Consider the following 22,810-nt stretch of genomic DNA (forward strand, 5'->3'; position numbering starts at 1 on the left):
TCAAGGAACTAATTGATGGGGGGGAGGATGCAGGGGTAAAGGGAATTACAAAATTAATGGTAGAGGAGAGGGTGCAAGTGAATGAAGGCGGTAATTTAGATAAGGGAGTAGAGGGAGAGGGTGTTCGTGACTCATCAAAGCGGGTCCAGATAAAAGCTGGAATAAAGACACTTTGCCTGAATGCACGAAGCATTCGGAACAAGGTGAATGAGTTGATGGTGCAAATCAGCACAAGTGGGTACGATCTAGTGGCCATTACAGAAACGTGGCTGAAAGGTGACCAGGACTGGGAGATGAATATCCAGGGGTATCAGGCGTTTAGGAAGAATAGACAGGAAGGAAAAGGTGGTGGGGTCGCGCTATTAATAAGAGATAATATCAGGGTAGTACTGAAGGATGACATAGGCTCTGAGGAACAAAACGTGGAATCATTATGGGTAGAGATGAGGAATAGTAGAGGGAGAAAGACACTAGTAGGTGTGGTATATAGGCCCCCAAATAATAATGTTGAGGTAGGGAGGGCTATAAACAAGCAGATAAGGGATGCGTGTAAAAACGGAATGGCAATAATCATGGGGGACTTCAACATGCACATTGACTGGCAGACTCAAGTCGGTAAGGGTGGAATGGAGGAAGAGTTCTTAGAATGCTGTCGGGATAGTTTCCTTGAACAGCATGTTACGGAACCGACGAGGGAACGAGCTATTTTGGATCTGGTATTGTGTAACGAGGTAGGTAGAATTAAGGATCTTATTGTGAAGGACCCTCTTGGGTCTAGTGACCACAATATGGTCGAATTTCTGATTCAGATGGAAGAGGAGAAAGTTTGGTCCCAAACCAGTGTCCTCTGTTTGAACAGAGGGAAATATGATAGGATGAGGGATGAATTGGCTAAGGTAGACTGGGAGAGCAGGCTGGCAGGTAGGATAGCTGAGGAACAGTGGAGGATTTTTAAGGAGATCCTTTTCAGTTCTCAGCAAAAATATATTCCAGCAAAAAACAAGGATTGTAAGAAAAGGGAGAACCAGCCGTGGATAACGAAGGAAATAAAGGAGAGTATTAAAATAAAAACAGCTGCGTACAGAGTGGCCAAAAATAGTGGAGAAACAAGTGATTGGGAAAAATTTAAGAAACAACAAAGAGAGACTAAGAAAGCGATAAAGAAAGGAAGGATAGACTATGAAGCTAGGCTAGCAATTAATATAAAAAATGATAGTAAAAGTTTTTATAAATATATAAAAAGGAATAGAGTGGCTCGAGTGAATGTTGGACCCTTGGAGGACGAGAGGGGGGAGTTAATAGTGGGAAATGAGGATATGGCTGAGCCTTTAAATAAGTTTTTTGTGTCGGTCTTCACGGTGGAGGACACAAATAGTTTGCCAAATATTAACGATAGAGGGTTGGCAGCAGGAGAAATACTTAATACAATTAATGTTACCAGAGAGGCAGTGCTGGGTAGACTAATGGGACTGAAGGTGGACAAGTCCCCGGGTCCGGATGGAATGCATCCCAGGGTATTGAAAGAAATGTCAGAGGTAATAGTGGATGCGTTAGTGATTATTTATCAAAACTCGTTGCATTCTGGGGTAGTGCCGGTTGATTGGAAAACGGCTAATGTTACGCCGCTGTTTAAAAAAGGAAGGAGACAAAAGGCGGGTAACTATAGGCCGGTCAGCTTAACGTCTGTAGTAGGGAAAATGCTGGAATCCATTATTAAAGAGGAGATAGCAGGGCATCTGGATAGAAATGGTTCGATCAATCAGACGCAGCATGGATTCATGAGGGGAAAGTCGTGCTTGACGAACATGTTGGATTTTTATGAAGATGTGACTAGGGCGGTTGATGGAGGAGAACCGGTGGATGCGGTGTTTTTGGATTTCCAAAAGGCGTTTGATAAGGTGCCCCATAAAAGGCTGCTGAAGAAGATTAGGGCACACGGAGTTGGGGGTAGTGTGTTAAAGTGGATTGGGGACTGGCTATCCGACAGGAAGCAAAGAGTCGGAATAAATGGGTGTTTTTCCGGTTGGAGGAAGGTAACTAGTGGCGTGCCGCAGGGATCGGTACTCGGGCCGCAACTGTTTACCATTTATATAGATGATCTGGAGGAGGGGACGGAGTGTAGGGTAACGAAGTTTGCAGACGACACAAAGATAAGTGGAAAAGTGAATCGTGTGGAGGACGGAGAAGATCTGCAGAGAGATTTGGACAGGCTGAGTGAGTGGGCGAGGATATGGCAAATGGAGTATAACGTTGAGAAATGCGAGGTTATACACTTTGGAGGAAATAATAACAAATGGGATTACTATCTCAATGGAAACAAATTAAAACATGCTACCGTGCAAAGGGACCTGGGGGTCCTTGTGCATGAGACGCAAAAGCCCAGTCTGCAGGTACAACAGGTGATCAAGAAGGCAAATGGGATGTTGGCCTATATTGCGAGGGGGATTGAATATAAAAGCAGGGATGTCTTGATGCACCTGTACAGGGCATTGGTGAGGCCGCAGCTGGAATACTGTGTGCAGTATTGGTCCCCTTATATGAGGAAGGATATATTGGCATTGGAGGGAGTGCAGAGAAGGTTCACCAGGTTGATACCGGAGATGAGGGGTTTGGATTATGAGGAGAGGCTGAGGAGATTGGGTTTGTACTCGTTGGAGTTTAGAAGGATGAGGGGGGATCTTATGGAGACTTATAAGATAATGCGGGGGCTGGATAGGGTGGAGGCGGAGAGATTCTTTCCACTTAGTAAGGAAGTTAAAACTAGAGGACACAGCCTCAAAATAAAGGGGGGTCGGTTTAAGACAGAGTTGAGGAGGAACTTCTTCTCCCAGAGGGTGGTGAATCTCTGGAATTCTCTGCCCACTGAGGTGGTGGAGGCTACCTCGCTGAATATGTTTAAAGCGCGGATGGATGGATTCCTGATCGGTAAGGGAATGAAGGGTTATGGGGATCAGGCGGGTAATTGGTACTGATCCACGTCAGATCCGCCATGATCTTATTGAATGGCGGGGCAGGCTCGAGGGGCTAGATGGCCTACTCCTGCTCCTATTTCTTATGTTCTTATGTTCTTATGTACATATTGGCCTGGGGCAGCTCATGGAGTTCTGAAGAGAGGATTGAGACCTCCAGCAACCAAACTGTGGAACACCATTTGCAGCAGTGGATGGGTGGAGCATCTACCATGCGACTTTCCTCTGTGCTGCAGCATCCAGGAGGTGGTTCCTCTCGGGCAGCAACTTTTAACAAGGATCCGATCTTCAAGCAGCAGCTTCTTCCCCAGGGTGTGGATCTTTGAGCAGCAACTTACCCTAGAGTGTGGATCTTCGAGCAGCAGCTTCGACCAAGGTGGGGATCTTTCAGCAGCAATTTCTCCTAGGGTGTGGGATCTTCCAGCAGCAGCTTAATGTCAGTGAAATAACATTGTGCAATCTTAATGATTTTGCATTTTGATTAATAGATTAATCGACAGCAGCTGAAACAACCTAAGGAGCAAACCTACTGTCCTATGTGAAGTAGTTGCACCATTGAACTCTTGGTAGGCAGAAATATCCCTGATGTCAAGTTACTGTCAGATGTGGCACTGCCTTCTGAGGTACAGTTTGAAATCATCAACTTAGTGTTGTTGGTTTGCCTGCTTTGGTGAATATGAGTGAGCTATAAATTTTAAAGTATATTTAACTCATTTGGTTCTCATGAGATCCCATTTGGATTGAACTTATCAACTAAATATAAACTATTTTGAAAAATACAATTCTAATAGTTTTTCTTGAATTTACTTTTCCAGGATATCTGTAACTGCACCTAGCACTTGGGGTAAAGCTGAGGACAGTCAAAATTCCAGACAAATCTGTAAAACCTAGAAGTTCAGTTTGTTGGCAGCTGACGACCTTTACTCCAATAGGAATTTTATCACATGTAAGTTTCATTAGGTTTCTTCAGTTGGATGAATATACTTGCTCAGATTTCTGTTTTTCTACAGAGATAAATCTATGTAATGAAGTGGCAAACAGTCATTAAATTCTATCATTCAGGAAATCTGTACAGCAATGACCATGATCACAAAGTTGAGGGCAGAACCTATCTTGAGCGGTGCTTCAACATAAATGTATAAAGAAAATAACAACAGTTTCAATTTGGCCTCTAATTACTATCATTCCTCATACACTTAAATATAACAAAAATAATTTCCACAGAATTACTGATATGGTGCTTGCCTGAAATAATTTTGAATGTATCTGCTCATTAATGCAAGAAACGAGTGTTGGAGTTTGGGCTGTTTTGTTTCCTCTGTTTTGCATTTAATTTCCTGGAATTCTCTGCTTCAGATAATGTCCACTCCTGACTGTTCGAAACAACAGGTTAGCAGGGAGTCATTCAATTTTAAATGTGAAAAATTGTTTCATACCTGCTCAACATTGATGTCAGTCTTCCTCTCCTATTCATGGCAGCTTGAAGGATTCCCACTTGGGAAACCTATTGGTGTCAATAATGCTGCCAGAAATCAAAGTTGCATAATTACGGACAACATGTACAAAGGTTCATGAAAAAATTAGGAGGTTAAACGACGACAACAACAAACACTTGTGTTTATATAGCACCTTCAACAGAAATGTTACCAGAAAAAAATGAGCAGAAGAGCCAAAGAAGATGATATTAGGATTGGCAATTAAGAGCTTGCTCTAAAAGGCTTTAAAGACAGTTAGGAGAGGGGGGTGGCAAGGTAGTGAAGTTCAGAGAGACCAACTTAGAGTTTAGTGACCGGATGGCTGAAGGCACACTACAAATGGTTGACGAAAGGAGTGGGAGATGCACAAGAGTGCAGAGTTAAGAAAGCTGATTTCTCAGAGGGCTGTTGGTTTGCAGGAGGTTACAGAAATCAAAAGGTGAAAAGGCCATAAAGGAATTTGAACACAACATATGAGAATTTTAAATTTGAGACTGGGAGTCCCTAGTCAGTCTGTGAGCTCAGGGATGATAGTTGAGTTTCTCTGTGTGGGTTAGGATTCAGGAAGCATAGTTCTACATGATCTGAATTTTATGGAATGTTTATGGAAGTTATGGAATGCCAGACTAAACAGGATCACATCAGAACAACTTTATTTGAAGGGGAAAAAGACATATCTGTGAGGTTTAGCAGTTGATGTGTCAAGGCATGAGTGGAGGTGGGTATAGTTATAAAGTTGGACATGAGTAGTCTTTGTGATGGGGTTTGGAAACCCAGGAAGGCTGCAGATGGTCTGATGCACCCTAACAATGGCCTGGTGAAACTGGTGAAAGCAAGGTTACAAGATTTAAATAAATACATTGTTTTTATGTCCTATCTTCATTGATCTTAGAATGTCTCAAAGGGTTTCACAGCCAATTAAATACTCTTGAAATGTACCACTGTTGTAGTGTGCTAAAACACTTCTGCCAATTAGTGCACTGTCAGATCAAACAAACAGCAAGGAGATAATCTGTATAATGAATATTGAATGAGGGATAAATACTGGCCAGGATACTTAGAATTCCACTTGCCTTTGATCATGCCACGAGTTCTACTGCATCCACCCGAGATTACAGACAGGGTCTCAGTTTATAATCTTATGTGAAAACTGGCATCTCTGATGCTGCAGTGCTGTCTGTCTCAGTATTGCAATGAAGTGCCAGCCTAGAAGTGTTCATTCAAGTCCTGGAGTGGGACTTAAACTGCAACCTTTTGACTCAGATCTGAGAGTGCTACCACTGAGCTGAGGCTGATACTGGAATATGTCCCCAGCTATTGTTCCAACTGTATTTTTTGCAATGCTTATGTAACAAACAGTTCTTGCAACACTTTCTCAAAATAATTCTTTGATTTTTTAAAATAATATTTTTATTGGGATGTGAGCGTCACTGGTTAGGCCAGCATTTATTGCCCATCCCTCATAGCCCTTGAAAAGGTTGTGGTGAGCTGCCTTCTTGAACTGCTGCAGTCCATGTGGTGCAAGTACACCAACAGTGCAGTTAGGACAGGAGTGTGAAGATTTTGACCCCATGACAATGAAGGAATGGCGATGTTGTTCCAAGTCAGGATGGTGTGTACCTTGGAGGAGAAATTGTAGGTGGTGGTTTTCCCTTGCACCTTGATCTTCTAAATGATAGAGGTTGTGGGTTTGGAAAGTGCTGTCAAAGGAGACTTTACGAGTTGCTAAAGTGCATCTTATAGATGGTGTTGGATTTCTTGAATTTTGTTGGAGCCGCAATCATCCAGGCTGTTGTAGAGTATTCTATCACACCTCTGACTTGTGCCTTGTAGATGGTGGAGGAGTCTGGAGGTAAGTTACTCACTGCAGAATTCCCAACTTCTGACCTGCTCTTGTAGCGACAGTATTTATGTAGCTGGTCCAGTTCAGTTTCTGATCAATGGTAACATCCATGATATTGACAGTGGGGGATTCAGCGATTGTAATGCGATTGAATGTCAAGCTAAGATGAATCTTTCCCTGAGATTTTGAGGATCTAACTTGTTCGGCTTCAGCCAGGTGTGAGGTCTCATAATTACTGTCTTTGATGCCTTTGATCTGGTGTGAAAAGTAAGTTATAGTGAGACCTTAAGGTAAATCGGTGGTGATCATGTATGAATAATAAAACAGTTGTGCAGCATTTTTGTGTACAAGTCGAGCTAGTCTCAACCCATTAGAAATAAATAGGTTAAAACTTGCATAAAAATCAGATAATGCAATCATTTTGTATAGGAACTTTGCAGATCAGTTGATCTTGCTGCAGCTGTATCATAAACTGGACCATAGCACTGTGTTGTGCGCAGATTAGTAATGTTCTGAAATTATAAAATAAGAAATTAAAATTCTGCAGATGCTGGGAATCAGAAACAAAAGAGGAAATGACATAAACACAAAAGAATTTAGGCAGCATCCAAGGCAAAAGAAAAAATGCTAACATTTTAGATGTAACCCTTCAGTAGAAAGAAAAAATATTGCAGAAAAATAGCTAATAAGACATAGAGCAGGGAAAGGGGGAGGATCATATACACAAAGGTGTTTTAAAAATGACATATAAAGTGATTAAGATAGATGGCAAAGATGGTAATGATTGAAGTGATAATGTAAGACAGAAGGAGTCATTATGAGAGAAATAAAAGATACTTGTAGCACTGTATGTGATAATAGTAATGTATAAATATTACAGGGTAATTATGTACAAGTGTGTAAAACCTCAGCACAGTCAACAGGCAAATAAGCATAGGGAACATGTTGACGTCAGCAGGTCTTATTTAATCTGCCTGCCTTTCAGTCTCTTCAGTGGTTTTTCTGTGGAAATCCTCTGACTGTATAAATATAACCCCCACGACTTGCCTGGGCTTGCAAAATCTTACTAACTGAGCTGTCTGGAGACAATACACATCTCTTTAACCTGTGCTTAATACTCTCTCCACTCACACTGTCTGTATGTTTAAGACTTGATTACCTGTAAAGATTCGCATTCCAACCATTATTTTGTAAATTGAGTTTGTGTCTTTATATGCCCTGTTTGTGAACAGAACTCCCACTCACCTGATGAAGGAGCAGCGCTCCGAAAGCTACCAAATAAACTTGTTGGACTTTAACCTGGTGTTGTGAGACTTCTTACTGTATAAATATTTCCATAGTGTTTGACTCTCGGGCAATATTGTAAGATCTCAATCTCACTGTCTTAGAGTGCACAGTTATTTTGGTACTGTGGAATTTCTCCCACGATATAAAGAAGATATTTCAAATCACTGGAATTCTCAGGAATTATTGCAGCACTGCTCCTTGAAGAGACCATGGGACTGAATTTTCATGGGAGATTCTCCTGCTTGTCCACTCTGCAGTTCTCTCTTACTATAAATGGCTGAGTGTTCAGAGAAGCACTATTAGCGTAGATCTATAAAAGCATAGCACTTTGAATCAACTACTTAGTCAATATTGCCCATGTTAGTTGCTGGGAAAACAGTTAACTTAATGCCTTCAAATGAGACAGAGGAGGCCAACAACACTGCAGAATAGAACTGACCTAAAATGTTAAAATCAGGACAAAAGAGCTGTCAGCTCCTGTACCATTTTATCCATTTTTACTTTGTGTTTAGCAAGGTACTTGGGCTGCTGGGTGAACAAGACCTTCAGACTGAGAGATGGCAGCAACTCCAGGTGAAACTGCAATGGTTTTGCTAAGACTGTCTCCTGGAAAAAATAGGTCTTCCCAGCAGCTAACGTAGCTGAATCTTGGGGTTGTCTCCTGGTGTTAGGACTATTCATCAGAATTCTGTTTGTGCTCTGCCCAAAGCACAAGTGAAACTAAGCCTGGATCACATGACAAATTTCCCTTTTAACGATGTCATGCTGTTATCCCTTAAAGGCATCCCCTTAATGGAATTAAAGGCAGATCAGTCTCCGGTACCTGATGGCCTGCACCCGAGGGTATTAAAAGATAGATAGTGGATGCATTGGTTGTGAAAATTCAAAATTCCTTGGATTCTGGTGAAGTCCCATTGAATTGGAAACTAATATGATGCCCCTATTCAAAAAGGGTGAAAGGCAAAAAGTAGGAATCTATAGGCCGGTTAGCTTGACCTCTTTGGTGGGAAGCTGCTGGAATCAATCATTAAGGAGGAGATGAATGAGCATTTGGAAAGACAAAGCTTAATCCACCGTTGTCAGGTTTTATGGTAAGTAAGTACCATAACGGTAAGTCATGCTTGACAAGCTTGCTTGAGTTCTTTGAGGACATAACCAGCAAGGTGGATAGTGGGGGATGTGTGGATGTGGTATATCTGCACTTTCAGAAGGCATTTGACAAGGTGCCGCATAAAAGACTGATCCAGAAGGTGAGATCACATGGCATTGGAAGTAGAGTACTAGATTGGATTGTGGATTGACTGACTGACAGAAAGCCGAGGATCGGGATAAATGGGTCCTTCTCTGGCTGGTGAAATGTAACTAGTGGGGTGCTGCATGGGTCAGTCCTCGGACCTCAACTGTTTACAATCTATATAAATAATCTGCAAGCAGAGACCAAGTGTCACATAGCAAAATTTGTGAATGATACTAAAATAGGTTTGAGAACAGGCAGTGAAGAGGATATAAATATTTTACACATGGATATAGATAGGCTAGGAGAATGGGCCAAAATTTGTCAGATGGAGTTTAATGGGAATAAGTGTGAGGTTATCCATTTTGGCAGAAAAATAGAAAGACAAATTATTAACTAAATGGAAAGCCGATTCAAAATGCATCCGGGCAGAGGGATTTGGGTGTCTATGTTCATGAATCACAGAAAGTCAGTATGCAGATGCAGTGCGTAATAAAAAGGGCAAATGGGATGTTGGCATTTATTGTAAAGGGATTGGAGTATAAAAGTAGAGAAGTGTGTTGCAATTGTAAAGGGTATTGGTAAGACCACATCTGGAGTATTGTGTACAGTTTTGGTCCCCTTTTTTGGGGAAGGATGTGGTAACATTGGAGGCAGTTCAGAGGAGATTCGCCAGATTGATTCCAGGTTGACCTATGAGGAGATATTAAATGGTTTGGGCTTATACTTGCTGGAGTTTAGAAGGTTGAGAGTGGATCTAATCAAGATATATAAAATTTTAAAAGGGATTGATAAAATATATGTAGGTCAAATGTTTCCTCTTATGGAGCAATTTAGAACAAGAGGTCACAGGTGCAGGTTGAGAGGCGGTAGACTTAAAACTGAGATGAGGGGGAACTACATCTCACAGAGGGTGGTGAATTTGTGGAACTTGCTGCCCCATAGCACGGTGGAGCGTGAATCGTTGAATGGTTTCAAGAAGGAAGTAAATATATTTCCAATAAAAAAGGGATAAGAGGATTTGAGGAACAGGTAAGGAGATGGATTTGAGACCAGGGAGAGGTCAGCTATGATCTGATTGAATGGCGGAGCAGACTCAAAGGGTTGAATTTGTCAATATCTGCTCCTTTTTCCAATGTTCCTTTCTTTTTAGAGATACCCACCCCCTCCCAAAAGAAGTGTAACTATTTACAAGATGTGTTCATGTTTAGTTGCCATTCTATAAGTGCATGGAACTGGTGAATCTGAGTTTCCAAAGTGTAATTGTAATCTACTGATACACCCAGATCTTACAATGGTAATCTTGTCTGGATATTTCTTTAATTGCTCAGAGTGATCTGAGGGTTTGTCATTCTTAGATATTGCTCCTGATTAAGATCTTGTCCTAGATGCAATAGGACTGTACAGTGGTTGAACATCTGGAATTAATCAGATTTGTCCTTGGCTATGCCTCACCATTGGGCTTTGTGTGTAATGACTTCATAGGACCTCTGTTCTGAACAAATCCTTGTCCACTTGGATGGATGCCATGTATCTTCTGTGGGATCCTGGATACAAACTTCTTGTCCCAATTGTAAACTTGGCAATTTTGTACCTGCATTTTAATCATGCATGTTGGTCTTCTTCTCCAGCAGATATGCTCTCTATCTTCTGAGAGAATAGAATGGGTAAGAGTAGATAAATAAGTGCGCACTAATTTGTCAAACATGAGTTCTGCCAATGATGGAATAGTTTCACTTAGAGGTGTTGTGTAGAAGTGTAACATTGCAATGTGTAGATCTTGTTTGGTTTATCTACATATTAGGGATTTCACTGTGTGAGTCACTTGTTCAGCTTGGCCATTAGATCTAGGGTACTGAGGAGAACAAGTAGTGTGATCAATATTCTACTTTTCACATATATCTTGAAGTAGTTTACCAATAAATTGCATACTGTTATCCATAATGATCTCTCTAGGCACACCAAATAATCTGAAAATAGCACTTGGAGTATGCATGACAATTGTTCTTGATGTATTGTGCAAAACTGGGCAGAATTGTGAGTTGTGAAGAGGGTGTAAAGAGGCTTCAAGGTGAGTTAGACTAGTTGACTGAGTGGGCAAACACATGGCAGATGCAGTACTATGTGGCTAAATGTGAAGTTATACACTTTCTGTGTGAAAAACAGAAAGGACGAGTATTATCTAATTGGTGATATATTGGGAAGTGTGTATGTACAAAGGGATCTAGGTGTGCTTGTACATCAGTCAATGGAAGTGAAGAGACAGGAGTAGCAAGCAGTTAGGAAGGTAAATGGTATGTTGGCCTTCATCGCAAGAGGATTTGAGTTCAGAAGTAGAGATGTCTTATTACACTTATACAGGGCCTTGGTGAGACGACACCTGGAGTATTGCATACAGTTTTGGCCTCTCTACCTAAAAAGGATATACTTGCCATAGAGGGAGTCCAGTGGATGTTCAGTAGGCTGATACTTGGATTAGCGGGGCTGTACTATGAGAAGAGTTTGGTTCGACTGGGCTTGTATTCACTAGAGTTTAGAAGAGTGAGAGAAGATCTAATTGAAATGTATAAAATTCATGGTTGGATAGGCTAGTTGCAGGGAGGATGTTTTCCCTGATTGGGAATCTAGAACTGGGAAGTACAGTCTCAGGATGCAGGGTAGACCATTTAGAACTGAGATGAGGAAAATTTTCTTCACTTAAAGGGTAGTGACTTGTGGAATTATCTGCCCACAAATCACTGAATGTATTCAAGAAAGTGATAGATCATTTTTTTTAGGTTTTAATGGCATCAAGGGGTATGGGAAGAAAGTGGAAATATGGCATTGAGATAGGTGATCAACCATGGTCATATTGAAGGGCTGAATGGCCTGCTCCTGCTCCTAGTTTCTGTGTTTCTATGTTTAATAGTGGGGTAATTGGTAAAGTAGTTGATGATGATGAAGTCTGCCATGGACGTGAAAGGGGTCAGATGATATTTCGGACCAAAGATGGTAGAAACTTTGTGTGCAATCAATTGTGATGCTTTGTCATATGCTCTTTATATGCCTCGTATTTAGTGACAACTTCAATGCCATTGTTTATTCCCAAAAATAGACTGTTTATCTTGAGTCCTCTCATCTGGTCTATGCTCATGTGCAATTTTAATCTATTTATTTATTATTAGTGTCACAAGCAGGCTTACATTAACTCTGTAATGAAGTTACTGTGAAAATCCCCTAGTCGCCACACTTGGGTGCCTGTTCGGGTACACTGAGGGAGAATTTAGCATGGCCAATGCACCTAACCAGCGCGTCTTTTGGACTGTGGGAGGAAACCGGAGCACCCGGAGGAAAGCCATGCAGACACGGAGAGAACGTGCAAACTCCACGCAGTGACGCAAGCTGGGAATTGAACCTGGGTCCCTGGCACTGTGAGGCAGCAGTGCTAACCAAATGTGCCACCGTGCTGCCCGTGATGAAGTTGGTCAAGAATATCAGGTTGCAAAGATTCCTGATAAGAGAAAATGGTCTCACATGTCTATGGACATGCTGAATTGAACCAGGCCACCTCTGATGATGGTTTTCCGGTTTCTGTAGTGTAGAATCCTTGCAGTTCCTTTCTGAAGCTGCTGGCATTTGTGTTGTGCAAAATCTACCAGATCAATTTGGAGAAAATCCTCAAGTTCGATGGCAATGAAGTCAACTTGTAGATCTAAGGATACTCCTGTTGCTGATTAGCTTCTGCTTTTGCTGGGTTAGGCAATCAACTAAGTGTATCTGATGTGACCATCAAGGTTTGTATCTAATCTCTCAATTGTAACCTTAAATCTTTATCAAGAGATCTTGCAATCTTGGTGGAACAATATTTTTTGCCAAATCATCTCCAGTGGCTTGTGGTTAGTCTCTACCACAAATGCATGATACCAAACACTAAAGTTAATGTTTCCCTCTCGATTTTAGAGTAGTTGGATTGTCTTCTGTACAGAGATTTTGAAGAAAATAGAATTAGTTTTCGTTTTTGTCATATGCATGCCCTCAAAGTTTTCTGTGGGAGTAGTTGTCTCCCTAAAATCATAAAATTGCAATATCTAGGCTTCTGATAATGACTGTTTCAGTGCTTTTGAAGAGGTGCTTCTGATGCCACAATGTATGGAGACAGGAAATAAATGAAACCTTATCTTGAGTTGACATGGATTTAATATCCTCTATTTTAATTGGACCAGGACATCTGCGAGCACTGGAATGAATAGGACTTGATAAGACCCAAGCCAAAGACTCCAAAATGTTTTGTGAAGTTAGCCTAGACCCTAAGTTTTACGTTTGATTTTGGCACTGGTGCTCAGAAGATGTTTCACTCCAGGTAAGATTCAAGTGACCCACTAGAAAGCTTTTATCAAACAAAGTTTATTTAAGAACACAGTTAAAGGGGCCGATTTTACCAAATCGGCTCTAAATGCCGGGTGCGGCTGTAAGTCAGACCCGTGCCCGGCAGCCGCGCTCCAGCACCCCCATTCGCCTTTTTTCGGCGCGGGTCTAGTGGGCGGGGCCTAGTGCATTTGCATCTGTCGGAGCGCCGAACTGCGCATGCGCAGTTTGGGAAGAATCTGACAGAACGCGCCCGGGCGCAAAACAAATAGCAGAGAGCGGAGAGAGCCTCTCTGCCGTTCATCCTCTGGTCGGGGGAAGGGGGGGGGGGGTGGGTGGGAGGGGGTGACTTATCATTCCTTGGGGGGGGTGAGAGGGGGTGTGACGGATCATTCCCGGGGGGGGGGGGGGGGGGGGGTGGTGGAGAGAGGGTGCGATGTCTCATTCCCGTGGGGGGGGGGAGAGGGGTTATGACGTCTCATTACCTGGGGGCGGGGAGAGGGGGTGTGACCGATCATCCTCTGGTCAGGGGGGTTCCGCTGCCTGTCTGCGGCCGATCCTTCCTGGCACCATCGCTGGTACACTACCAGCCACAGATTACTCTTCCTTGCAGGTATGAGAGAGCGGGAGAGATGGCTGTGGCTGGTAGTGTACCAGTGAATGATCCGTCACACCCCCCCTCCCCCCAGTGAATGGTCCGTCACACCCCCCCCCCTCCCCCCAGTGAATGATCCATCACAACCCCTCTCCACCCCCCCCAGGGGATGATCCATCACACCCCCTCTCTTCCCCCGCCCCCAGGGGATGATCGGTCACACCCCCCTCTCCCCCCCCCCCCGGGGATGAGACATCACACCCCCTACCCTCCCCCCGCCCCCAGGGGATGATTGGTCACACCCCCATCTCCTCCCCCGCGGATGAGACATCACACCCCCTCCCCTCCCACCCTACCCCCCAGGGGATGAGACTTCACACCCCCTCCCCTCCCACCCCCCTCTGGGGATGATCCGTCACACCCCTCCCCCCCCCCCCCAAGGGGATGATAAGTCACACCCCCTCCCCCCCCCCCGCCAAGAGGGCAATGTGGGCCCGCCCCCTCTCCTCATTTCCCCCCCCACCAGAGTTCCAACTGGGCCCACCCCCCCTCCTCCGGCAGACGCCAGCGGACCTGTGTGAATCCCGGTCACTCCAGTCATGGCTCGAAGTCAGTGTCCAGGAACGTGCTGCAGGCTGTCGAAGGACTGAAGGTGAGCGGGAAGGATGGTGGAGGGAGACCACGATCGAGGTAGGTTAGGGGTGTGCTCTGCCGGGCGGTCCTGCCTCCCAGAGGGGTCCGATCCCGGGGAGGGTGGGGGGGGGGGGGCTGCCAGGGTGGTTAGAGGGGGTGTCCGCGAAGGGTGGGCCTCGGCGATTCCCCTGCCGAATAAAAGTGCAAGTTGGACTTTTATTTATCAGGTCGGTAAAGGCGTGGACGCGAATTGGGCCGAACGCTGGTAGAGGGGGAATTGATGGTAAAGTTGGGCGCGCACTTCATTATGCCAATTTAAATGCATGCAAATGCATTTAAATCGGCCCGCTGGCCGATTCGGGCGTGCGCCGGATCGGCAACCGGATTGGCCATTGGTAAAGGCGCGATTGGCCTTGGGTCGGGTCTGGACCGCGTTTTAGGCCCGACGCCCAACTTTACCACGATTTCGCGCCCGAAAACGGGAGCGAAACTTTGGTAAAATCGGGCCCAAAATATAACAAAAAGAGCATAACTTTTACCAATTACAAGACTTAAACATGACACAGTATAACTCTTAACAGCTAGCTATCTCTGTTGTTCCAAGATAAACACCTGTCTACAGACATACATCCTTCTTCAGACTTAGCACAAAACAAGTATGCTCACGTGATGCTGGATTTTCAGCTATGTAACACCTATGGACAGAAATCCAGGCCAGCTGTTTGCAGAAAAAGATATATCCTCAAAACAGCCGAACTTCAGAGAGGTAAATCCAGTCTCTGGCAGCTTCCAACACAGCAGCACTAAAAACTCAAAATATCAAACTCCAGAGAGAGGGAAAGACCACTGTTACTTCTCTCAACTTCAAGCTACTTCTGAAAATGAAACTAAAACTGAAATGCTCTGCGAAAAATAGCTGTCCCTCAGTCACATGACATCACTCGTCACTCACCCCCATCAAGCTCTACTCAGCAATCCCAAGGGACCTTTAAAACCATAGAATACTGCATTAGTTCAGATTAAAATCAACATGATATCAATTATACTGCTTCAGTAACAATAAAGGACATCAGCTTCAGATAACACCGTGCAGATAAAGTATCCTGCAGAGAAACATGATTACAATACATTTCTTAAAGGCACAGAATAATCGCAAAGTGAAGGAATTGATCTGTTGCACGTTGATGTCACATTTCAGACTGTTGAACACCAAACCTCATCATGTGCCACTTGCATCAATAAGTGTAGATTGTGATCATGTTCTTGCTTTGTTCTACCCACAACAGCTATATTATCTGCACTACAGTTGCATCCAGTGCATGTAGTACAGTCAATGTGAGAGAGTTCCAGACTCACAGCTTGAAAAGAATTCATTGAAAACTGTATCATCCAAATAGGATGTGAAATGTAGTAAGCTTTTGGGACTTCTCTGCAAGATGTACTGACAAATAATCATGCTTGGCATCAAACCTTGGGAAGAAATTTGCACCTGCTCTTCATATATGGGTATTTTCTAAGAACTGTGTTTCAAATCTGCACTTCCATTTAAACGTCGTGGATCGAGGCATAGTCTCAATAATTTGTCCTTCTTTATGATGCATGTGATTGAACTTCAGTGATTGGTACGACCCTGTACTCTTCTAATGATCCTGCCTTTCTCCATCTTGTCTAGTTTGACCTTCAGTTTGTCTTGTATGTGGATACTGCACTTGTGTGGCAGATCAATTGATGGACTTGCATTCTCCTACAGGTGTATATTGCAGCTCCCTTGAAATTGCAAATTTTGTCAAAATATTCCGGATAATTCAATGTTGGATCATGAACTGAGGTGGTAGGGGTAGTTTCTGATGGTAAACCGTCTAGTGATGTCTGACTGATTTCATGGATTGTTACTAGTGTGAGGTTATGACATGCTGGCTGACCTGTAATTGCTAGGCCTTTCTAAGATGTAGAACATCTGTGACATCGAGGAGGATTGATTGTGCAAGCATTTCAGGACTATGGATCCTGCACATGGAGAAAGTGAACCATTGGATGCTGAAAGTTTCGTAGTAGTAGGTTTCACCATGGCCTTCCACGTCTGTGGATACATGTTTTTTAGAATTCAGAGGTAGTGTGATGGTATTTGACATCTTGTGTCAATCTTGAGCAATAATGAATAGTTACCAACTTTGTTAGGGCACACATTTCAGACAGCATGATGGCATTCATGTTTTCCACGAGATTGACAGTGTGAAGCATATGTTCAATGCTCTTCATGTCGTTGTGCATATCATCATTTTTCTATTTGTCAGTCACCTCATGTATATGTTTCTGATGGGAGACTGGATGGCCATTCTTCTTGCTTGAAGGTACCCATTGCGTATGGACTGTTTGGATCAGCGCATGCCTTCTTTTAGCTGCATCAGCTTTTGCTCTAGGGCTCAGCTGCTGCCAGTGGCAGTCTTCCATCTGTGAGAGATAATTGGGATTCAGCCTCAGAACTTTGATGAGATATGATGAGATCCTCAAATTGAAGCATCCGCTTCATTTGATTTTTTTGCCTGCATAGCCTGGGGAGAACATGGAGACACACTACTGCTGCTGCTCCTAGTTCTGCAGGACCTACTGGGCACCACACCCACACAACTCCCATTCCATTTTCCAGTCTCCAATCCCTCAACCTATAGCTTTCTTTTCTGTGTCCCACCACAACCAACTTCCATAACACCTTATCTCTTTTTCCCCTGAGCCCCAACCCCAGTCTGAATTCCTCTTCCTGAACATCCTGTCCCAATGTCTTTGTCCTCTATCTCCCCTCCCACTCTCCCACCATACTCCACCTCGGAGTTACAATTTCCTGACAACCCTCTCTGTCCATCTCCTGCTACCCTTTCTTCTCCTTGAGTCCCAATCTGCTGCCTGCACTTCCCTCCCAGCAGCCTCTGCCACAGTTCTCATAGAACATAGAACATTACAGCGCAGTACAGGCCCTTCGGCCCTCGATGTTGCGTCGACCAGTGAAACCAGTCTAAAGCCCCTCTAATCTACACTATTCCAATATCATCCATATGTTTATCCAATAACCATTTGAATGCTCTTAATGATGACGAGAATAATTGAATTCAAATTCCACCTTCTGCCATGGTGGGATTTGAACCTGGGTCCCCAGAACATTAACTGAGTTTCTAGATCAATAGTCGAGCAATAATACCACTAGGCCAAATCCTAGTGGTATTATAATAACAGTCATTCCTGAGTGTTGGGGTGGAGGCAGGGGTAGGGATATGGATGTGGAGGTGTGGGAAACGGGCTCTCCATGCTGACAGGTAGCGTGCTGTTATCATGGAGTGGTGCAAAATCTACAGCCACAAATCTGTGGGGAGTGGCACCAGGAGGGAACTTACAGGCTGGTAGAATGGCTATACTTATTTGACAGACTAAATGAATGGAAACAAATAAATTAAATAAACCATCTATTGTTTGTAATTTATCATTTAGAATATATTGCTGATTTTTAAACTGGGGGGGCAATTCTCCCAGCCCGCTGCGCTGCTTTTGTAACACAGTGGGCCAGGAGACTCTAGCGGAGGCCGTTCCGTGGGCTTCCCACTGGGCGCCTTGGCCTCCGCGTGTCTCCAGCAGCCGGATTTCTGGCACCGTTAACTCTGCGCTGGAAATCAGCGCGAAGCTGCATAATAAATGGAAATCTTAATTTGCATTAAATTTAAATGGCATTAGCAGGCCCGGGACTGAAATCTTGGCACTATGCTGCCGGCCTGTCTAGCAGGAATAGATCCCACCCACTGATTTTCAACGGGATTTACGCTAGTGCTCTCTGCAGCGCGCAGAGTACGGGAGATTAATTTTGAAAATCCCGCTGAAAAAACCAGTGGGATTTACTCCAGTTTTTATGCAAATTCGACACTTGGAATTTTTTTGGGAGAATCACCTCCTGTATCAAGAATTAAGCATCTCCCCACCAAACTAATTGTAGAAATCAAACAGCGTATAAATTACCACTAAAGTTGACAACAAAGCGAATGGGAGATATCCCAAGAAAATACTATGGATTAAATTGGCTTCCCCAGCCAGTGAAACTTCATTCAATCTCAGCAACGTCAGAGGCCTAATTCACCAGAATATTACCAGAGCGCTCCCAGGGTTAGAATATGAATCTAGGATTAGAATCTAGGCTTGGATTTCCTGGAATATTAATGGTGGGGGTGGGGTTATTTAAGTGGGGGGTTTTTAGGCTTTTGAAAGGATTTGGCAGAGTAGACAGGGATAAAGCTTTTCTGCTTGCAGGAGATTCTAGAGATGTGGGGAAACATTTCTTCACAAGGGTGGGAAGAGAAATGTGGAACTCTGTCCCACAAATAGCTTCATTAATCATTTTAATTAAATTCCTCAAAGCTGCCCCATCTCACTGGTATCACTTGGCTAAAAGTACGCCAGAAACCCCCATTTGTGGCCTAAAGTGGATTTCCACTGTCCTTCCAGCAGAGTGATGCTGAGCGAGAGAGACATCACCGAGAAATTTCCCAGTCTACAACTTAGAAGCATAAACCTAAAGATTTCAAATCAAGATCAATTCTGTGACTAACAGGCACTCAAAGCATTTACTATAACATATTAAAGAAGTTAAAATGGAATTAAAATTCCATATCTAGCTGGGCTATTTAAAGACATTTAATGGAAATGTTAAAAGCCTGATTGTCAGTTAGTTTGTTAAGATTTTCCAAGAAACGAAAATAAAGGAAATAAACAGTCCGATAAATTACTACTTACCATGTTTTCCATCTTGTCAGTGACAAAAGTGGTATAAATGTGATAAAAGGGGTAGACAACATCTCAGAAAACACTTACACTCTAAAACTATCACGTCATATTTCAAGTGCATTGGTACCACTTCAAACCAGCTCATGCTGTATGATTGAAACATTTAAAATGTATCTGGGATATAAAATTGATTGGATGGTAAAATTGGCCTTAATGGAAAAGTGGGAATGCATCGATTTAAGTAGAATAGGTGCCATTAATGAGGTCTCTGCAGGCACCACACTACACCATTGCTGCTTTTCTGTGCCCAGGCTTTACTAAGCTGAATGTGCGCTATCAACTCATTTAAATACATTTCTAGCATCTCTGATGCATAGAATGTAAAGCACTGAGAGATTGCAGGGATCAGGGATGTTTAACTGGGAGCAGTTGCTCTTAAAGAGCTGCTGGTCTCTCAATACCAGGTTAAAGTCCAACAGGTTTATTTGGAATCACGAGCTTTTGGAGCGCTGCTCCTTCATCAGGTGAGTGGCCTGATATCAAATTTAAAGGGTTTATATGTTTAAAGATTCATACATGATGTTGGGAACAAACATTGTTTCAATCAATGTCAACCCCAAAAGGCTCAACATGATTGTACTCCAACTAGCAGAACCTGGAAACAGATGTATTAGGGGCCAGCACAGGATAATGAATCTGGCAGGATGAGAAATTGAACAATGCCCTATACCCAATTCACTATCCATACTACATGCCTCAAATGTTACCTGTCAACCTTTTCCACATTCATTGCTTAACTATGCATTGTTTTCACCCAAATTTGTGCAAACCCATACTCAACATATGCTCAACGTTCAGTTGAAATCTTTGCCATACTTGTGTCTTTCAAGGATGCTCCATTTCAAGGTAGCTAGCTGTATGATGTGATGGGTTTCAATCCCACAGTGAAGGTGGGTTTGGAGGCAGGCATGCTGACAAATTTGTGTAGCTGACTGGTTTGCTGGTTTCCCAACATAGCCTCATCTTTCGCAATTTTGCTGGAGGCTTCTGAAGTTGTAGCAACTTGCCCAAAACTGGACATTACGTGCTGACCACTGCTTGATAGCCATGTGGTCAAAGGTGTGTTTCCGGGAGAATTTCTCCACGAAGGACAGGTGCTGCGGTATGGTCCAACTACTTGGAGCGTTCCGTGGCAGTGTGGCCAGACCCATCCTCCGCAACACTTGGGACAGGTAGAACCTCAAAAAATAGTGGCACTTGTTAGTGTACCGAGGATCTACACACAGCTTGAAGCAGCCGCACACAAAGGTGGCCATCAGGATGAGGGCGGCGTTGGGAACGTTTTTCCCTCCGTTCTCTGGAGACTTGTGCATCGCCTCCCTCCGGACACGATCCATCTTTGATCTCCAGATAAACTTGAAGATGGCCCGGGTCACTGCTGCTGCGCAGGATTTGGGAAGAGGCCACACCTGCGCCACGTACAACAACATGGACAGGACCTCGCATCGGATCACAAGGTTCTTCCCAGAGGCCCTGAGAGAAAAGGAGATGGCAGATCCTGTCGGGTGGTTCCCTGAGCGGACTGTCAATGTCATTTGGCAGAATGCCTCATCACCAGAACTCACAAACAAGCACCAAGACCTGGCTTGGCTGGTGGTGAGAAGGGCACTCCCCGTCAGATCCTTTATGCACGCCCGAGGGCTCAACCTCACCGCACGCTGCCCTCGAAGCGGCTGCGGGGCTGATGAGACGGTCGCGCACCTCCTTGTGGAATGTGCCTTTGCAAAGAAGGTCTGGAGTGAGATGCAGTGGTATTTGTCGCGGTTCGTCCCGGGCAGCTCGGTGACGCAGGACTCTGTGCTCTACGGGCTGTTTCCGGGAACGCACACCGAGACAAATATCAACCGCTGCTGGAGGGTCATCAACTCGGTGAAGGACGTGCTTTGGTCCGCCCGAAACTTGCTGATCTTCCAGCTGAAAGAATTGTCCTCGACCGAGTGTTGCAGACTGGCACATTCCAAGGTCCAGGACTACGTGCTCAGGGACGTGCTCAAGCTTGGGGCAGCCGCCGCCAAGGCACAGTGGGGAAAGGCCACCGTGTAAAGCGTCTCAACCGAGGCAGACCGAGGGCCGGGTAACTGCAGAATACCCTCGGCCTGTGTAACTGTGTGCCAACCTGAAAAATAACGGCACACAGTAAACTCTGATGATGTATGTACATTGTTTTAAGTAATGAAATGTAATGAATGTAATGTTTTGTAAATAAGCACTGTATTGTAGGGTAAAAATGATTCATTTATTGGACTGTTTGTAACTATTGGATCTGTCGTTTGAAATGTCTTATTTGAGAGGTTTTTTTTGTGAATAAAGTATATTTTTGAAATTAAAAAAAACTTGCCCAATCTGGGAGGTCATCAATTGAGGCAGGCAATGAGTCACTTGAGATCTTGTTGCAGGGCTGTGTGAGATTTTGAAGGTGATTCATGTGAAATATGCTGGTTCAGCAAAGTGAAGAGGCAGCTGCACAGCAGGGAACCAGTCAGAGAAATGTGAGTAATTCCTGTTCTGTGTAAATGGTGGGAGGAGCAGAGAGGAATCCATGCTTTAGCACATTTTTTCCAATGCAGGAGGGGAGCACACACTGTTTCAGCTGGAAGCACAGGGGGTTCAATTTTAGGGCAGGAAACCTGCAGGGTAAGTGGGGGATCCACAGCCTTCCTGGGAAACTAGTGACAAGTGAAGTTGTTCTGAGACCATTCTTAAACCTGGGACTCAGCTACGCTGAGTTGACTGTCTGTCACAATGAGCAGCTGTGTAGCTGCAACACACACATTTGGAGCAGAGAGACACAGCGGTGATGCTTGAGGGGTAGGGAAGGCACAAAGATGAAATGCCCTCCATAGTGGGTACTGCCAAAGAATAAACTTCCTGAACATACCGAAGCAGCACTGCTGCCAGAGATGGTGACTATGAAGGCAATTGTACCCTCGTGGAGAAGGTTCTCAGACTTCACTGGTTGTCTATGCACACTTTGCTTGTAGCTGTGAAAGTTACAGTGGCACTGAATTGTAACTGGGTCATGGTGGGCTTTGTGTCCATAGCTGGATTCCCTCAGATGCAGAGAATGATCGACAACACAGTGATCCTAAATTTTAAAGCCTTTCAGAGGTCAGGTTGAGGTTTCAAGGCACTCAGCAGGATGGCATGGAAGCACACGTCACACTAATCCAGGCACCCTTCTCCTGAGGATGGATCGTGCTGCATGGTGTTTGGGAAAGTACCAAACAAAGGTTTGGAGTTCTTATAGTTGCACACCAGTTTGGCGTTGATGGAATAACATCTCTTTTGCTCACACTTCCTGACTGCTCAGATTGCTACGTGTGTGCAATCGATGGAGCCTGGGAATTGTTGGGATCCAACCAGAGATGTGAATCCGCAGGTCTACTCATTTTTGCCTATTCTCAACACGGGAAACTTAAGTCATTGCAGGGCTTGGCAAACAATCTATCAGAGATCTGTCTTCAGCATTAAGGTGCAGCTGACTCAGCACTCCAGAATGAACAAGAGGCAAAAAAAAGTTAAGGGCCGTGGTGTCTCTTAATGCATAATCAGCAGGTCCAGCAGGGAGCAGGTCCTGCTCTAGGAGACTGCCGATGTTTGTCACCACCC

General features: G+C 44.0%; 1 protein-coding gene across 1 annotated transcript in view; it reads right to left on the reverse strand.

Annotated features, from left to right (window-relative positions):
• Positions 1-16,639, reverse strand: part of LOC144506757 (prostaglandin E2 receptor EP2 subtype-like) — a 40,438-nt gene extending 23,799 nt beyond the window's left edge. The window contains 3 exon segments of the mRNA XM_078233113.1: positions 6,486-6,542; positions 8,058-8,273; positions 16,547-16,639. Coding sequence (XP_078089239.1) covers positions 6,486-6,542; positions 8,058-8,273; positions 16,547-16,639 — 366 coding nt within the window.
• Between the last annotated feature and the right edge of the window lie 6,171 nt (positions 16,640-22,810).

The sequence above is a fragment of the Mustelus asterias genome, chromosome 18 (assembly GCF_964213995.1).
Source record: "Mustelus asterias chromosome 18, sMusAst1.hap1.1, whole genome shotgun sequence".
NCBI lineage: Eukaryota > Metazoa > Chordata > Chondrichthyes > Carcharhiniformes > Triakidae > Mustelus > Mustelus asterias.